The 16,318-nt window shown below is 48.6% G+C and overlaps 1 protein-coding gene across 1 annotated transcript; it reads right to left on the minus strand.

The window, feature by feature from the left end:
• Window positions 1–2,750: 2,750 nt before the first annotated feature.
• Window positions 2,751–10,574, minus strand: CUNH7orf65 (chromosome unknown C7orf65 homolog). The gene is given in 7 exon segments (XM_032244474.1): window positions 2,751–2,977; window positions 3,630–3,751; window positions 4,396–4,796; window positions 5,060–5,099; window positions 5,251–5,276; window positions 5,278–5,315; window positions 10,422–10,574. Coding segments are annotated over 7 exon segments (924 nt in total). The 5' UTR covers window positions 10,492–10,574.
• Between the last annotated feature and the right edge of the window lie 5,744 nt (window positions 10,575–16,318).

A 16,318-nucleotide genomic window follows, 5' to 3' on the forward strand; every position in this document is an offset into this window, starting at 1 on the left:
GCCTTAGCATAGATGTTTTCAATACTTTGAATTGAGCTATATAAACAATTGTTTCCCCTGCATATCTCATGAGGAATATTTGCCCGTATTACTGAGACCATGTATGAGCATTTCTGTCAACTGACTACGTCTCAGCCCATCCGAATGTGTCATCATCGATGTGATCATTCTCCTATTGTTGAACCTTTCATTTTCACATTTTAAAAATCTTGGCTTGGCCAGATGCAATGGCTCAGGCCTGTAATCCCAGAACTTTGGGAGGCTGAGGTGGGCGGATCACAAGGTCAGGAGATCAAGACCATCCTGGCCAACATGGTAAAACCTTATCTCAACTAAAAATACAAAAGTTATCCAGGTGTGGTGGTAGGTGCCTGTACTCCCAGCTACTCAGGAGTCTGAGGCAGGAGAATCACTTGAACCCGGGAGGCAGAGGTTGCAGTGAGCCGAGATCATGCCATTGCACTCCAGCCTGGTGACAGAGCAAGATTCCATCTCAAAAAAAAAAAAAAAAATATATATATATATAGGGTTTTATGAATAACTCTATAAGAAGTTTCTTGTAAATAAATCTCTGTTCATACTTTTTATTATTATTATTATTATTATTATTATTATTATTGAGATGGAGTCTCGCTCTATCACCAGGCTAGAATGTAGTGGTGCGATCTCAATGCAACCTCTGCCTCCCGGGTTCAAGCAATTCAGCCTCAGCCTCCCGAGTAACTGGGACTACAGGCATGTGCCACCAGGCCCAGCTAATTTTTTGTATTTTTTAGTAGAGATGGGGCTTCACCATGTTGGCCAGGATGGTCTTGATCTCTTGACCTCGTGATCCGCCCGCCTCGGCCTCCCAAAGTGCTGGGATTACAGGCGTGAGCCACCGCGACCGGTCATACTTATTATTTTCAGACCTGTATGAAGCATATTATTCAGTCAGACCTAAAGCTTTAGATACCAGTTGTCCTGTGGTTTTCCAGAAAGACAAGGACAGTCAGTGTTCTCTCTCCCTGGAGGTTGTCTGGTAACTAAGTTGAGCACAGTAACTTAAAATCTTTGTTAAAAATACAGGGCAAAAATGGCTAGCTCCTTGTCACTTTTAATTTGCCTCCCTCTGAATCTTCTGCTGTGTTTAACTGACAATGTTATAGGCTGGCATCATTCCCAGTTTGGCCAAAAAGAATCGGTCTCCTGGTTAGGAAGGTTTTTTCCCTACAAATTCATGGAATGACCAAGGGACCTTCCAGATGCATGTAGTTAAAAGAATAATCTGTCTGCTCTGCACAGCACACTTCCTATCCACATTTAGAATGTTTATGCTGAGAAAGCACCACTGTTTATAGTCAATTGACCAAGCTCAGGAAATGGTTCATCAAATTGGCCAGCCATTTAATTTTCTTGGGATACAGTTTTCATGATTATGCAGCTCCTAAATTTAATAAGTCTGACTACACACTTTCTTTCTTTTTCCTTTTTTTTTTTTTTTTTTTTTTTTGAGGCAGTGTCTTGCTCTGTCACCCAGGCTGGAGTGCAATGGTATAATCTTGGCTCACTGTAACCTCTGCCTACCGGGCTCAAGCAATTCTTGTGCCTCAGCCTCCTGAGTAGCCGGGATTACAGGCATGCGCCACCATACTGACTAATTTTTGTATTTTTAGTAGAGATGAGGTTTCACCATGTTGGCCAGGCTGGTCTTGAACGCCTGACCTAAGGTGATCTGACTGCCTTGGCCTCCCAAAGTGCTGGAATTACAGGCGTGAGCCACTGCATCCAGCCTATTTTTTAAAATATTATCTTTGTGCCTGGATGTGAGCTCAGCAGATGAGTTCCTGCTCATATCTGGGAGGGAGAGAGCCATGTAAAAACATTACTTGACAGGTTTTATGAAGGATGTACGAGGGAAAGGACGTGGGGCCCGGTCCATCCTGCAGGGTACGGAGCGGTATTCTTGGAGGGCAGCACTAAGCAAGCCTTGAGGCATAAGCGAGGCGCTGCAGTCATGAACGCCTTCTTACATGTCTCAAAAAGTAAAAACCAATGTGCTGCTCTTCCTAAAATGTTTTCAGAATTGTCATTAGGTACGTGTTGCTCTGGATTTGAATCATCTCCATAAATAAAATAAGCTCTAACAACTAAAAAAAAATTTTTTTTACACAAAGACAATTATTTAAGACCTTTATTAACAGGTGCTTACAGTTTGTTGACTTTTTTAAAAAAATCAAGTTGTAAACTTTTATTACAAATTAAAAATGAAGTTCTTAAAAATCTCAACTTGACCAGATATGAAACAATTTAAAAACCTTTAAAGGTGTATTGAGAAAAACCAGGCTTTTTAAAAAAACACGTGTTTTTAGAAAAACAAGATGATGGGGAACGGCTCTTAATGTACCCTTTGTGTTTGTAACAGAAAAGATACAAAACGGGAAAATAAACCATCGAATTGAAACCAGCACTTTCCTGCAGATTAATGAGACATCCTCACAAACACTGGAAAAAGCAGGTCACGTCTCAGTGAGGATCCCATCTACCCACACACGTCCCTACCCCTTTAAAGGCCCTGTAATAAGGAATCTGCTTTTAGTGAGGTTGTGAGTGAGCAGGCATGCCCTGCCCTAATCTTCCTCTGGGGCTTTTCCTCCCTGCACTGTGAGCTGATCCCTGAAGCTGGAGGGGCTGTACTTTCCCATGTAAACCATTATCTCCTGTCCACGATGCGCGGGGCAAGTGCAACCTCACTCCTCAACCCCCAGACCTCAGGCGGGCCTCCAGCCCAGGAGGCAGGAACGCAGGGGCGAAGGCTGCCTTTTCCGAACAGGCAAATGGAATAACTCTGACAAGAGCTGGCGTCTGGCAAACCTGGTGGCATCTGGAGAACGTAGCCTGTGGGCGAGATGAGCGGCCCGTCCTGTTTTCTGGTGACTCTCCAGTATCAGAAAGAAGTATCTCCCTTCTGAGACAATGTACACCGGCCTGAACTGGCCTGAAACGAGAGGTAGTAAAATTCTCCCTTGGTAACATGTGGGTGACGGGATTCTGGATGAAATGTTCTCTATTATACTAACTTAAAGTGCACTTATTCGATTTTTATTATATTTAATTAGGGGGGAGAAGCTGGAAGGCTATAGAATTTTTTAATACCATGCACATATTGCAGGAAAATTAGTGAAGTTGGTCTGCCTTTCCTGTTGCGAAAATGTGAGTTGCTTTGTATATGTTTGAAAAGACGTACCAGAATACATATGGAAAGCCCTGCCATAGCCAGCTGCTCCTGAGCATTTGTTTCAGTGGCACCTCCCCCACATCCCGCACTCTTTAAGCTGCCACTGGATGCCTCCCCTGCCCAGTCCTCTGGCAACCACCCCGGAGGCTGTGTGCAGGGTCAACCAGGAACCCCTGGTTGGTCTCGATGCCAGGATGATCTCAATCTCCTGACCTTCTCCTGCCCACCCCAGGACCCGGGCAAAGGTCTAGGAACCCACACCCCTCCCCCCCCCATGACTCCCACTGTAATAGGCATCGTGGTCCTTGTCCCCACTACCCGGTCACCGCCTGGTGCCGCCCAAGGGTGCCTTCCCGTGGCTAGCCTGGGCAGGACCCTCGGGAGGGAGGCCAAGCTGTGCCCACGTGAGCACCTGCAGGACGAAGTCGGAGCACACTGAGGCGACAGGTAGGGCAGGCAAAGGGCAGGAGAGGAAGGAGCAGGGAGGAGGGTGGAGGGCTCTGGAGAGGGTCGCAGTGAGGGGTGGGGATGCCCCTGGGTGGAGGCATGGAGAGAACCTGCATCCATCAAGGATGCTGCGGGGTGGGAAGGTGCAAGGACATGGGGAGTACAGGTGGGCTGCCCCACCACAGGCTGCTCCCTGAGCCTGGCCTGTCTGTGCTTGGTGGCTCTGGCTCTCCAGGCCCCAAGAGCAGAGGCCAGCATGGACACAACCCAGGTAAGCAAGAAGCATTTGTGGGGTGGACAAGGAGGGGATGAGGGGTGCTGTCACTGCTCTGAGCAGCTGTACAGAAGCAGGCCCTACAGGCAGCCCTCTGGCTGGAGTTCTAAGGACCTGGAAGATGCAGTGGCTAAGAGCCAGTTCTTGGCAGCCTGGCCTCCAGAAGGCAGGTACACACTGTGGAAGCGCCACCCTTGTCCTCCAGAATGTCACAATCAGCGCTGAGCCAGGATGTGGACAGATGTGGGAGGACACCTTGAGCAGCCAGTGAGCCTTTGTGCACCAGGGCAACCCATAGCCCCTGCCTTTACTGGGATCAAGAACTGAAGGCCCAGCCGGGATTGCTGGCTATGATCACTCTCACCCAGCTCAGCCAGAAAGCTGTGCCCACCCAGAGGATGGGGGATGCCCAGAGTGCCTGGAGGATGAAGAGTGTGTAGGATGCCAGCCCACTCACCCAGGGACACCTAGCCTCCTGCAGAACCACTCAGCTGGAGCTTCTGGGATCTGGTAGGGAAGCCTGGGCATCCCACTCGAGAAGATATCCATGAAGCTCCACACCTCTGGCCATGAGCCCTTGTTCCTGCCTTCCTTCTCAGGGTTTCCCTTTCCTTTTTTGCAACTCACAGTGAGTGTCCCGACCTGGGCATCCTTCCAGGAGTCAGTGAAGCCATTTATGTACAGCACCTTGCTCTGTGCCCAGCTGAGCCAGCAAGATCCAGTGTCTCTCAAGCCACCAGCCTTCTCTGTGGTGCTTCCTCACGAATTCTGGGCAGGCCCAGCCTCAGTGATTGCCTTGAACAGAAATAGCTGCTCCCTGCTTCCCCAGCATGCTTTCGATTTTTTTTTTTTTTTTTTTTTTTTTTTGAGATGGAGTCTCACTCTGTCTCCCAGGCTGAAGTGCAGTGGCACCATCTTGGCTCACTGCAACCTCTGTCTTCTGGGTTCAAGCAATTCTCCTGCCTCAGCCTCCCAAGCAGCTGGGACTAGGTGCGTGCCATCACGCCTGGCTAACTTTTTTAGTAGAGACAGGGTTTCACTGGGTTAGCCAAGATGGTCTCCATCTTTTGACCTCGTGATCTGCCCGCCTCGGCCTCCCAAAGTGCTGGGATTACAGGCATAAATGCTGCAGGCATTCCTCTGAAGGACTTAGCATCAGCTATATGTGAAGCAAGAGGTGCCTTAGTAAATCCCAAACCACTCAGTACCCTCTCCAGGATATGTCCTCCACCACCAACCCTGGAATTTACAAATGAGTAACAAGTAAGAAGGCATGCTGGCTTGGGGACACCCATCCCTGGAGTCAAATTACCTCTTTGCTGAGTAGCTGTGTGGCCTTCGGCAAGCTGCTTGACTTCTCTGAAGATGTTTGCTTACCTGCACAATAAGAGCAGGGCATTTAGGAGAAGGTTAAACTGAATAGCATCCATAAAAGTACTAGGAATAGTGCCAGGTGATTGCGAGCTTCCTTTTCCTAAAAGCCCAGGAGCCTTTCCCACAATCTGCAAATGGAAATATCAGAGGTAACTTAGGTGTTGATTTTAACTTCCATTCAGCCTTGGAGAGAGTGCATCGATGGCCCGGAACAAAGTCACCCATTCACCAGCCACATTTGGGGGAGCCTCCCCGTACCAAGCCGTCGATAAGGTACTGGAAATGTAAACATGAATATGGCTTCTGCTCTCAGGTAGCTGACAATGTAGGGGTCTGGGGTTGGGGTACAAAAGAGTAAAAACCAACTACAGCACAAGGAGATGAATGCAGTAACCACCAGAGTCTCCTGGTGCTTACCCCGTGTCAACTGTTAGATACTTCCCATATATCCATGCACTGAATGAATGATCACGCATCCCTACAAGGAACTCACAGTTATTGACCCCATTTCATGAATAAGAAGAGTGAGCACAGAGATGTTCCAAGTTTGACAGCCACTGAGCGGCAGAGTCAGATACAGACCCAGGCCATCCCTTACCCAGTTCATGCCCTTGACCACTTTTACCAAAGACACTTGACTGATTCAATGCGCAAGTCCACAGGCCTCCAGAGGAGGGAAGTTTAATTCTATGTGGAATCCTGCAGGCTGAGTTCGGGTGTGAATTAGGCTTTGAAGCACAGAGAAGGTGAGAGAGGCATTCCAGAGAGAGGCATGAGAGAAGGTGCAGTGGCAAGAAGCTTGAAGGCCAAAGGCCACATAGAGGGACAGTCCTGGAGGGGATGTGAGGAAGTCAGGTCAGGGACAAAATGGGAATGAAGGCCTCCAGAGTCTCCCTCACTTCATCACAGGAACAGCAGAAGACGTACACTTGGAACTGCATGTTTCTGAGACGCCACTTCTCTCTGGAACCAGAGATCCCAATTTGAAATTCAATTCCTGTTACAGGCCCATCCTCCCAACTCCCAAGCCCTCTGCCTAGCAGCAAAGCCAACAGCCTGCCAAGAGTTCTCTTTTCCTTAGACTTACCTCAGTACTCATTAACTGAGTTTACTGGATTCAGTTTGATGTCTGCAGCTGAAATCACAGTTCAACCAGTCAGACATATGAAAGCCCAGAGAAGGAAAGGAATGTACTCAAGGGCACATAGAAAGTTAGGGGTGACGCAGAACTCCTCCACATGACTTCCAAGCAATAGTTTGGACCTGTGAGCAGAGGAAGTACTGGAAATGTTAGTATAATTTTTGTTCAAACGTTTCAGGTTCGTATAATTTTGGCAGTAGGTAAAACCATCAAAAAATAAAAATTGGCCAGGCGCAGTGGCTCATGTCTTAATCCTAGCACTTTGGGAGGCCCAAGCAAGTGAATCACCTGAGGTCAGGAGTAAGAGACCACCCTGGCCAACATGGTGAAACCCTGTCTGTACTAAAAACAAAAATTAGCCGGGTGTGGTGGTGCACACTTGTAATCCAAGCTACTTGGGAGGCTAAGGTGAGAGGATCGCTTGAACCTGGGAGGTGGAGGTTGCAATGAGCCAAGATGGCACCACTGCACCCCAGTCTGGGCAACAGAAAGAAACACTGTCTCAAAGTAAATAAAAATTAAGAAGCATCCAACGTGAGTAGTTGTGACCAGTGAACCTCTTGGTGTCTACACATTTGCATTGCAGAGCATGAGTCTTGCAGGGCAGATTGATGGAGCTGGAGGTTTAGGAGGACTTTGCTTTTTATTAATTTATTTTTATTTTTTAATTTTTTTTAGACAGAGTCTTGCTCTGTCGCCAGGCATCAGGCTGGAGCGCAGTGGTGCAATCTCAGCTCACTGCAATCTCCTCCTCGTGGGTTCAAGCAATTCTCCTGCCTCATCCTCCCAAGTAGCTGGGACTACAGGCACATGCCGCCACGCCCAGCTAATTTTTGTATTTTTTTTTAGTAGAGACGGGATTTCACCATGTTGACCAGGATGGTCTCAATCTCTTGACCTGGTGGTCCACCCGCCTCAGCCTCCCAAAGGGCTGGGATTACAGGCGTGAGCCACCACGCCCGGCTAGGAGGACTTTGCTTTTAACACCCACGAAAATGCTATACAGTAAGCATCATGAAGGTGCTCCTGATGAAGTGATCAGAGCTGTGGGTGGCTAAGTCACTTGCCTAAGGCTGCTCACTCATAGCAGCTGAGCAAGACTTAGAAGGCAGGGCTGGTGGATTCCACAGCCCAGGCTCTGCCCAGGACACCAGTCTGCCTCTCCTAAAGGAGCGTATAATCTACTCTTGAGAGAGATGAAGCCCTGACATTAGAGCAGCCTGCGGGAGTGCAAAGGGGTTTCTAGGACTCCCTAAATCACCCGAGCCTGCCAGATGCATTTCTTTCCATTCTCCTCCATTGCACACCCCTCACCATGCCAGGTGGCCTGAAGCCAATTACCCAAGACCCATTTCCCCAGTAACCTGTGTGTCTGTATCTTCACCAACTACCATTGCAGTAGTTAGGTAATAAGTCTTGAAATTGAATAGGCTGATTCCTCCCACTTTATTCTCCTTAAAAAGGAAGCATTTTAAATGCTATTCTAGGCCAGGCGCGGTGCCTCACACTTGTAATCCCAGCACTTTGGGAGGCCAAGGCAGATAAATCAGGAGATCAGGAGTTCAAGACCAGCCTGGCCAATATAGTGAAATCCTGTCTGTACTAAAAATACAAAAAGAAAAAAATATTAGCCAGGCATGGTGGCAATCCTCTAAGAATGGATAGACAAGGACATGTGGTGACCACTCACCTAATTCCCACATTGTGAGAGGAGTGTACAGTGAACTGCAGGGGCTCAAAGGTTCAAGACCACCCTCTCCCCTCTATAGGGATTGAAAGAAGCTGTATTTGAGCTCAGCACTTAAAGAAGAGTAGAATTTATCACAGTTCGTAGATGGAAAAAGGCAACAGGCAGCAAAGCAGCAGGGCCGAAGGAAGGAACAAAGGAGATCAAGGGAAAGGTGTCCGTGTCTTCAAGATGAGGCGCTCAGGGCAGGGGGTGCAGGGCGAGCTGGGAGAAGCGTCTGGACGGGCAGTGGGTGAGGGTCAGAAGTGGCTTTATCTTGGAAGCCGAGGCCGAGGGGACCCCCTGATATACCCTCAATACCACCTACCGAGACTGATTGTCAGGTGTGTGGTAAGCAGCGTGCACAGTGGGCTGTTGTGGAAAGACGCATGTGCTCAAGTGTGTGTATGTACAGAAAGAGACATCCAAAAGTATCAACGACATCTTGGCCGGGTGCGGTGGCTCATGCCTGTAATCCCAGCACTTTGGGAGGCCAAGGCAGGCAGATCATGAGGTCAAGAGATCAAGACCATCCTGGCCAACATGGCGAAACCCCGTCTCTACTAAACATATAAAAATTAGCTGGGCGTGGTGGCGCCTGCCTGTAATCCCAGCTACTTGGGAGACTGAGGCAGGAGAATCACTTGAACCCAGGAGGTGGAGGCTGCAGTGAGCTGAGATTGCACCGCTGCACTCCAGCCTGGCGACAGAGTGAGATTTCATCTCAAAACAAAACAAAACAAAACAAAACACCTTAGCAAGAATATCTTGAGGCTCTTGAGATAGGCTGACCATTTTCTGACCCTTTTCTTAAGGTTTGCTAGTGCAGTCAGGCTCCTATAACAAAGTGCCATGGACTGGGTGGCTCACACACAACAGAAATTTATTTCTTGCAGGTCTAGTGGCTGAAAGTCCAAGATCAAGGTGCCAGCAGATTCGGTGCCTGGGGAGGGCCCACTTTCTAGTTCATTGATGATGCCATCTCCCTGTGTCCTCACATGGCAGAAGGGGCGAATGAGCACGAAGGCACTCATCCCATCACGCAGGCCGAGAGCTGAGAAGCCATGCACGGGCAGTCCCTGAAGGCCGGCTCCTGGACAGACATCTCCTGGCTTCTCTTTGTTCTGGTCTTGACCGAATCTCAACAAGGGAAAGGCAGGGCTGGGTGCGGTGGCTCATGCCTGTAATCCCAGCACTTTGGGAGGCCGAGGCAGGTAGATCACAAGGTCAAGAGATCGAGACCAACCTGGCCAACATGATGAAACCCTGTCTCTACTACAAATGCAAAAATTAGCTGGGCGTGGTGGCACGCGCCTGTAATCCCTGCTACTCGGGAGGCTGAGGCAGGAGACTTGCTTGAACCAGGGAGTTGGAGGATGCAGTGAGCCAAGACGGTGCCACTGTACTCCAGCCTGGCGACAGAGTGAGACTCCATCTCAAAAAAAAAAAAAAAAAAAAGAAGAAGAAGAAGAAGAAGAAAAGAAACAAGGGAAAGGCAGTTCTTTAGCTTGTGTAGCTCCCTGACCTGGGCCGAGCTCCAAACACACCCAGATCCTCAGCTTTCTCATCTGTTAACTGTGGCCAATAAAAACTTCTCCCCCACCACCCCTGCTTGCCATGTGATAAATGTTCAATACAACTAATAATAGTAACTCCAGTTTATCGATTACCCCCCCCCTTCCTCCATGGAGTGCTTTCTGGGAGGATGGAGCCCCTTGGAGCGTGTGGCTTTTCCACACATCAGCATCAGTGGTCGAGAGACCCCACGGACAGCAGTGTGGACAGGGAGACAAGTGAGGTTTCCCAACCAGAACACCTCAGCCTGCCAGGGGAAGCAGAAACCCCCAAAATCATCACTTTCCAAGCGCCTTCGAGACCCCAGATGTTGGGAAAACAATTATTTTCCCTTGCGTAAGACATGCCCAGTTTTCTTCCCTCTCCTAAACAAATCAAATACAACCCTGAGCCCTCCTCCTTCCAGCCTGGTGGGAAATCCAGTCTTGACATTCTGGGGGCTCTCTCCACCCCACGGGGAGTTACCAAAGCCCTGGGAGCTTTTTCAGATTTTGATGGATAACAAACATATTTTTAAAAAAGGACAAAAAAATCAAATTATCATGAAGCAGACACGCCCATGTAACTACCTCCCAGGTCCAGAAAGAACAACAGTCATCCAGGACCACCCCGACATCCCTCCCAACTTCCACTCCTCCCAGACCCCACAAATGACCACTGTCCTGACCGCTGCCTCCCTCTCTGGGGACTGGCGAGAGCCGCCTTCCTGCTGTTGATTCTGTTGGTGCCCTCCTCATCCTGCTGCCCGGGTGACCCGTCTGCCAATTGCAAGAATCGAATGGGGAGAGTAGTCTAGTGTACCCCACCTGAACCCTGAGCACCAAAGCAGGAGCTTCAGCCACATAGCTTTGTGTTTTCCCAGGATCCCGCGGGTGCTCTGCCTGGGGCGCAGGATGCCAGGGCACAGGAGCTCTGCCCCAGGCGACAGGTGAGAGGTACTTCTGTTCTCACAACGGGCAAATCCCCTGGTTCTCCTGCAAGTGAGGAGATGCTGGGGTAGTTCCCACACTCAAACATTCCCCAAGCCAGGGCTGGGCGCCTGTGGGAATCCCAGCAATCCTACAGTTTCACTCAAGTCCTATAATTTTCTGTGCCCTGCCTCTATTTTGAGGACCTGTTGCTCAGAATGTGAAAACGCAGATGTGGTTTGCCTGTGTTTTTTGTGAATTGCTCCTCTGAATTTTAAGGCAGTGACTGGAGGCTCCGTGGGCGGCAGGGAACAGCCAACTGGATTGACGGCACATGTTTAGCTTATTTTAAAATCAGTAACAGCAGTAATAAAAATGCTATGCCTTCCCATTTATTTTTTCTTCCAAAAGAAAGAATACTGTACTTCCTAGCAGTCTGTGACTGGATTGGGAAGAAAGGAAAAATCATTCGAAAGTGTGAGGAATATCACAGGAAATTTGAGAAAGGACTTCAGGCCATCTCTAGCTTTCTCATAGCAGTGACCTTGCTCCTCCACACAAATTGGGACATTTTAATATTTTTTATGGTTTTTTGTTTGTTTGTTTGTTTGTTTTTGAGATGGAGGAGTCTCTCTCTGTCGCCCAGGCTGGAGTTCAGTGGCATGATCTTGCCTCACTGCAACCTCTGCCTCCCAGGTTCAAATGAGTTTCATGCCTCAGCCTCCAGAGTAGCTGAGATTACAGGTGTATGCCATGCCACCCAGCTAAGTTTTTGGTATTTTTAGTAGAGACAGAGTTTCACCATGTTGGCCAGCCTGGTCTTGAACTCCTCACCTCAAGTGGTCTGCCTGCCTCAGCCTCCCAAAGTGCTGGGATTACAGGCGTAAGCCACCGCTCCGGGTCAACTCACATCTTAATAAATCATCCAACCCAATGATTTGATGCCAAAAGATACAGATATCATTCAAACACTGCTTCCTCGAGTTCATATTGTAAGACAATATATTTTAGATACATTTTGCTCGAAATCCATAAACCTGTCAAATACGCACCCAGGTAGAGCAGGACAGCAGAGCTGATGAGCAAGAGGGCTCATCCAGCCTTCCCTCCCCAAGCTCCCAGGAGAAGGTTAATCACTGCAATCTATACCAGGCAGGGCAGAGATCTAGGAGGCAGGAAGTCAGTTTCAAGGACGTGACATTGCCATTTGCCCAGTGGGTGATGGGGGAAGGGGTTGAGGTCATAACACTTCATTTTCATGCTGCATCCTACAAAGATCCCTGACCTCTGAGCTAAATTGACTTGGGGCAGCTCCCACCTGGTGAGCCTCAGCTCCTCCTCCTCAAGTGAGGCTGTCACTTTGCAGGTAAGCAGAGGACTAGGAGGAGAGAAGCTCTAGGAGAGGAAAGGCTCTATAGCTACGGGCCTGGAGGCTCTATTTGTGGAATGGGTGGGTTAGAGGCAGTGGAGGTCTGGACCAGATAAGAAAGTCCCCAGATTTAGGCAGTACATGTGTCCAGTAGAGGCAGCAGAAAGACATGCTGGTCAGGGGGGCCAAAGCCATCACTTGGGCCCCGAGGCCAGAGGGTCCAAGGCACATGATGGAGATGGCCAGCACATGGCTGAAAGGCATAAAGTTGGAAATAGAAAATAAATTATGGAATCAGAGAGAAGTATGAGTAGTTTTCCCTGGACTACACCTGATATTCTTGTTCAATTTAAACTGATTTAGAACTGGTTCAATTTTATCATTTTATTTCTACAAATTTATGGAGTACAAGTGTAACTTTGTTACATAGATATATTTTTGTATTAGTCTGTTTTCACACTGCTATAAAGATACCACTTGAGACTGGGTAAAAAAAAGAAAGAGGCTTACTCACAGTTTCGCATGGCTGGGGAGACCTCATGAAACTTACAATCATGGCGGAAGGGGAAGCAGGCACCTTGAGAAGGCGACAGGCGAGAGAATGCAAGCAAAGCCATGAGTACCCAACACTTATAAACACACCAGATCTTGTGAGAACTCCCTCATGAGCACTAGAAAAGCATGGGAAAAACCACCCCCATAATCCAATCACCCTCCACCAGGTCCCTCTCTCAACACAAGGAAGATTACAGTTCCAGATGAGGTTTGAGTGGGGACACATAGCCAAACCCTATCAATTGCGTAGAGATATTTTAGTATATCCAACACCCAAATAAAGTACATTATACCTATTAAACAATTTTTCGTCATCCACCCCTCTTCTTCCCCTCACCCTTCTGAGTCTCCATGGAACTGTTTTTTTGTTTTGTTTTGTTTTGTTTTCAGGTGAAACTACAAACACAAGCCACTCCCAAGGACTTGGAATTCCAGAGTATCCCCCTTTTGCCTCTTAGGACTCACTGCAACCACATCCAAAGAAAAGTGATCATAATGTTTTAGTTTAAGTCTCAATTTCATCATCTCCAAGCTTGGCAACAAGGCAAAGGACAAGAAAGAAAACTATGAAGTTGTCTTTTTTAGGAAAAGAAAGTAGAATCAGGCCAGATGAGGTGGCTCCCGCCTGTAATCCTAACACTTTGGGAGGCCAAGCAGTCAAATCACTTGAGGTCAGGAGTTCGACCCCAGCCTGGCCAAAATGGTGAATCTCTGTCTCTACTAAAAATACAATCATTAGCCGGGCATGGTGGTGCATGCCTGTAGTCCCAACTACTCAGGAGGCTGAGGCAAGAGAATCACTTGAGCTTCAAAGGTGGAGGCTACAGTGAGCTGAGACTCCACCACTGCATTACAGCCTGGGTGACAGAATGAGACTCCATCAAAAAAAGGAAGGAAGGAAGGAGGGAGGGAGGATCAATATTGCATTTCGAAAAAAGTTAGAAATTCAAAACTACCCTTTGAAAAAGCCTTCTTACCTCATTTTATTTATTATGTATTTGTTTATTTATTCATTTTGAGATGGAGTCTCACACTGTCACCCAGGCCAGAGTGCAGGGGTGTGATCTTGGTCATTGCAAATTCCATTTCCCAGGTGCAAGTGATTCTCCCTCCTCAGCCTTTCAAGTATCTGGGATGACAGGAGTCCACCACCATGCCCAGCTAATTTTTGTATTTTTGTAGAAATGGATTTTTGACGTGTTGGCCAGGCTGGTCTTCAACTCTTGACCTCAGGTGATCTGCCCGCCTTGGCCTCCCAGAGTGCTGGGGTTACAGGTGTAAGCCACCACATCTGGCTGTTACCTCATTTTATAAATGAGAAAATTGAGTCTCGGTATTCTAAACGGCTTCCTTGAGGCCAGAAAAGTGAGTGACGGAGCTGGGATTTGAGTTCATACACTCTAGGATCAAATCCCATGCTCAGCCTCAACTCTGTTGCTTCTCCTAAGCCTAAGTTTGTTCTCAAGCTCTTTCACTAGAGAACCTCTACTTACCAAGGCACTGGAGTAGACCTGGATACACAATTCAGATTTGTCCACTACATGCATGAAATACTTTAGATGATTCATCGTTTATTTTACAAAATTCTCGTGAATTGGGCATTTAGTCCGTAATTCATGTGGGTTTATTTTGAGGTTTTATGTTGAAATGATAACAACTGCAGTTCCCCTGAGAAAAGCTGCAAACATTTACAATCACATCCCGGAGGCTGCTGTCCTTCCGGATATTTTAGCGGGGCTGGTAAGAGTAGCAGAGGTATCCTAAGGCCTTGGGTACCCATGGGTTCCAGTAAAATTGGCCAATGGGAGGAGGAGGGGCATCAAGACTGCGTGATGTGCGGCTCAGCCCCTGGGAGCTGCAAGACACTGGCTGAGTGCCTTTCTGAATTTCACTTTCTGATCCTGTTAAAAAGGGCTAATTACCCTGTCCCTGTCCTGCCCACATCTTGAGTTTTTGAGTGGGTCCAAATGAGGTTAATGCATGTAAAGCTGCCTCACAAAGATGGTAGAAATCTTTGATTTTTGCCCAGTGGGGTTAGAGGAGCCTCTTGTTACTCAAGGCCAGTGACAGAGCCATCCGTCTTACTGTGGAGCTGGCCACAGGCATTCCCACTGAGCCTCCAAATAGGGGCAACAGGCAAGAAGTCATGCTTCCAAGGTTGGCTCCAGGGCCTGGGCCACCCCTTGTCACTGTTGCTGTTAATGAGGGCCCCTGTCCAGGAGCAGACAGCAAACAGGGTGGGTGAAGGAGCAGCCTGAGATCATAAGCCCAGAGGAGCTGATCCTCGTTTCTAAGGAGCCCAGAGGGAGGAGGGAAGGTCTGGAGTGCCCTGCACAGGGGGAACGCAGTACCAACTAAGTACCCACTCTACACAAGCCTCCTCCTAATTGGCACAGCACTCCACAGAAAAGCACATTTTTCACCTTTTAAAGTTGAAAATATAGAGATTAGGCCGGGGGTGGTCTCTCACACCTGTAATCCCAGCACTTTGGGAGGCCGAGGCGGGTGGATCACGAGGTCAAGAGATCGAGACCATCCTGGCCAACATGATGAAACCCCATCTCTACTAAAAATACCAAAATTAGTTGGGCATGGTGGCACGGGCCTTTAGTCCCAGCTACTCGGGAGGCTGAGGCAGGAGAATCGCTTGAACCCGGGAGGCAGAGGTTGCAGTGAGCCGAGATCTCCCCACTGCACTCCAGCCTGGCACCTGGTGACGGAGCAAGAGTCTGTCTCAAAAAAAGAAAATATAGAGATTCAGGGTGGCCATTACTTACCCAAGGTTACCAGCTGGACGGTGGCCAGTGTGGATCTCAGCTCTGTGTACAGCTCGGTTTGAAAATGCGTACTGCCTCTTGGGAGAGCTGGTGTCTGGCTCAGGTGCCAGGATCCAAAGGGAGGAGATGTCCTCTGTACTCCCCTGAGGCCTCCACCAACAGGAGACTGAGGGGCTACCACCCCTCACACTGCGGCCCACTCCTCTGCAGAGTAAGACTGGCACTTGGAAGGTGAACCTGGTTCCCAACCACGATTCTGAGGTCACTGTAGGCTCAGGCACAGCCCCCTTCTCCAAGGAGCAATGTGTAACTGCAGACCTCTTGGGATTACACCAATTTAGCAAAACCAGAGGGAGAGAGGTGCCTGCAACGGATGGGGTAGTTGTGGTCTCAAGATTGCAGCTTGCGGGGGCTGCTCACGACGTGAGAAAACTGGTAACATCCAGTCGCCTGGATGAGAAATGAGGGACTCTAGCCTCAGGGTAAGAGTACAGTCACCTCAGCGACCCCAGTAGTGGGTAAGGAGGCAAACTAGCTGGGCCACTGTCGTGAAAATTTGGAGCAGACACTTCCTTCAATGGGCTGAGGTAATTACAGATACGAGGGACATCTTTGCTGGTGGAGAAATACCTCATCCTCCTGATTTAACGCTCACTGAGCACTTGCAAGGCTGGGAGAGGCTGCTGTCAGGACTGCACAGACCAGTGGGGTTCAGGGCCTTCCTTGGAAGAACCAAAGGCCAGTTATTTGGTCACAGAGGGGAAGGCAGGATCCCTGCATGATTCACAGTCATTACGAGTTGACTGGTTCCCCAGCACCCTTCCAGGGGGCCAACGAGTTTCCCTCTCTGTTGTGATGATGAGCTCGTTAATTTTAAAGTGATTGACGTGCCCCAGTCCAGAGCAGTCTTTTTCCTTTGTTACTGCTCAAAATATTCCCTCTGTGGCCATTGGAA

The sequence above is a fragment of the Sapajus apella genome, unplaced genomic scaffold, assembly GCF_009761245.1.
Source record: "Sapajus apella isolate SASKATOON/1434 unplaced genomic scaffold, GSC_monkey_1.0 scaffold54, whole genome shotgun sequence".
NCBI lineage: Eukaryota > Metazoa > Chordata > Mammalia > Primates > Cebidae > Sapajus > Sapajus apella.